We start from the raw sequence: 2,717 nt of genomic DNA, 5'->3' as shown, positions 1-2,717 counted from the left end.
GTGGTGCAGAGATGGGGGGGCAAGCAACGGCTTCCCTCCCTGACACGCTGTGAGGTGCCCGCCGGGTGACTGCTCGGCTCCCCCTGGGTCTCCTCAGCACCTTCCCCGTTTGCCTTGCCCGGGGGAGCGTGTGGCCTCCAGCGAAGGGGTGTGGGCACTAAACCGGCCCGTGCCCCCCTCCTGTGGCGCCCCCGGCGCGGCGGGCCCGGCTGGCTTCTGGTCCCCCACCTGCCCCTGGCTGCCTCCGCCCACGGGCTTTGCACGGCCAAAAGTTAAAATGTGTGATGATGTCCCAGGTAAGCATCTTCCGTGTGTCTTTCCAAAGCGATGTTCAGACGCTTATCACGTTTGCCCAGGTGGAAAATGAGAGCAGCTGTGGAAGTTACGAGGTGCTTGGTAATCCACGGTGGGAGCTTGCTGGCGGTACCTTGTGTGCACGTCTCTGTGCCACAGTGCTGCGGGGCCTCGCCTAACAGCAAAGCTGAGGTGTTTGACTGTAAGAAGTATGGTGTTGCATATGTTTTAGAAATACTCAGTGAGAGAACTTTTTAAATCGGTTCTGTTTATCAGAAACATTTGAGTTTCTTTCTTGGGACAAGTGGAAATGTGTGGTTAAGTGAAGTCAAAACATCTCTTTTGGAAGACAACATTTTAGGGTTTTTTTAGCCTCTTTCATTTAAAAACTTTGTAGTTCAGCCTTGCAATTTAAGGAGGGAAATACTTTTACTTTATAGTATCCTCGAATTTCGCTTTTACAGTCATTTATTGGAGTGTAAAAAAACCTTTGCAGTCTACATTAAGTGGTCAAACCTCAATAGTTAGAAAGCATTCATGGTACTTTTGCTTTTTTTTTTTGTAGAGGAGCAGTTGTTGAAATGAGCTAGTGTGTGACAGTAGGCCATTAGCGGCATGATTTAATACAGTCAATATATATAATGGCACATTTTTTTCAACTGTGATAATAGGGCTAAGTATAGGCAGGCATCTTAAATACCAGCTTTTTTCATTGATGGTAAGTGTACTGCATGCACGCTAGGAAGCCATACCAGATAATTTTCTTCTTTTTTAAAGATAGTACCCTACATAAATTATAGTTCTGGTTCAAAACCCAAGAAGTTAGTGAATCAGGCTAGTTAAAGTAGCAATTCTTGCTTTGGCTTGTACAGCATTATTTTCAGGGGGTTTGCAGGAATGGTGTCCTTAATACCATTGCTTTTCTTTTCTTTCCCTTTTTTTCATTCTATTTCTTGCTTCTCACTAGGTTTGCAGTTTGGTAATACTGAAACTGTTGTCCAATGTGATTTATTCCACTTTGCACCTGGAACCCTAATTCTGACAAGTCATATGCAACTCATTAAACTCGAGTAAATGCTTAGTTAAAAACAAAGGCACTGTCATCTTAAATCATAGTTTTGAGAGTCTTAAAACTAATGTTGCATGTCACTTCAGATATTACTGTAAAAGAAAGCAATTACGGAAGTGCTTTCTCTTATTTTAAACTTTGTTTTGCATATTTAACTGTGCTGTATATAGCTGGTTTCATTTTTTCAGTCTTGCTTCTGGATTTTGAGAAATTGCTCAAAGGCTTAGATGTTACTGGAAGTTCATGTGCACATTTTTTTGCACGGATTTGAGCATGTGTGAAAGAAAGTACAAATGCCTTAAACTTCAAGAGATTAGTTATGTATGCTTGGTTGAATATACTGTCTATACTTCACCCTTTGCCTCAAAAAGATACGTTTGAGCTTCAAGTCTCAGAAGGTCAGTGGGAATGGCTGAAGGTATGGTGCAGCTTATGTTCAGGTCACAGGGTGTGGGATTGAATTTATCAAGGATGATGGGGGGCGTTATGAAAGACATTGCAAAATGATGAGTCTAATGGAGAGGTCATGGTTTATGATCTTCTTAGTATAAGAACTAATGGGCCATCAGTTCAGGTTGTGGGATCCGAGTTCATAGCAGGCAAAAGCTTGTCAGGTATTAGAGAGCAGACCTGTGACATTCATAGTCGGAAGACACTGAATGCAAGAAATCTTCATGTGTTGAAGGTGGAATGGAGCTAATTGAAAGAGAGAGGTCCACTGGGGTTTGCTAAACAGTCAAACCACACCTGGCCCAGGAAATCTCTGTAGCTAAAAGAGTACTTTAAGGATGAAGAATTTTAGAAGGGAGGTATTCTGTATGCTTGTGCTATTTTTATTGTTACCTGGATGTCAACTTATGGCCACTGCTGGTTGCAGACTAGTGGGCTACATGGATGTTTTTGTTTTCTTTTAGTGTATATAATTTAATTAATTTTAAAAAATGAAGTGTAATTATCACTGATCTAACTAATATGTTGTGGAGAATAATCCTGTGAGCGTACACTTCCAGGACCTCAGGAACTAGTGAGAACAACCTATCTTCTCCATGAGTTTTTTGCACTAACGCATAAAATGGGAGAAGGTGGAGTTTCTTGCCTTCAGGACTTCCTCTGTTCTTTTCCTTACCTCTGAAAAGTAACTGGGTTGATGCGCCCAGAGAGGTGTACTACCACTAATCATAGTTCTGAAGTACAAATACTTGCTGTGATGCAAGATTCTCTCTCTTGCTCCTTCCCATAAAAACCTTAACGTGCCTCTCACTGCTGCTGATAATGACTTTCTCAGAATCATAGAGTCATAGAATCATTAAGGTTGGAAGAGACCTCTAAGATCATCGAGTCCAACCGTCAACCC

The 2,717-nt window shown here is 42.1% G+C and overlaps 1 protein-coding gene across 1 annotated transcript in view; it reads left to right on the top strand.

The window, feature by feature from the left end:
* The first annotated feature begins 257 nt into the window (after window positions 1-257).
* ERCC6L2 (ERCC excision repair 6 like 2) overlaps window positions 258-2,717 on the top strand; it is a 58,751-nt gene continuing 56,291 nt past the window's right edge. The window contains exon 1 of the mRNA XM_009273024.1: window positions 258-296. Within this exon, the coding sequence (XP_009271299.1) occupies window positions 278-296 (19 nt within the window). The 5' untranslated portion in view covers window positions 258-277. The remainder of the gene's footprint in view (window positions 297-2,717) is intronic.

Source organism: Aptenodytes forsteri, unplaced genomic scaffold (assembly GCF_000699145.1).
Source record: "Aptenodytes forsteri isolate BGI_AS27 unplaced genomic scaffold, ASM69914v1 Scaffold154, whole genome shotgun sequence".
NCBI classification, from domain to species: Eukaryota; Metazoa; Chordata; class Aves; order Sphenisciformes; family Spheniscidae; genus Aptenodytes; species Aptenodytes forsteri.
This window is presented reverse-complemented; position numbering and strand designations above follow the sequence as displayed.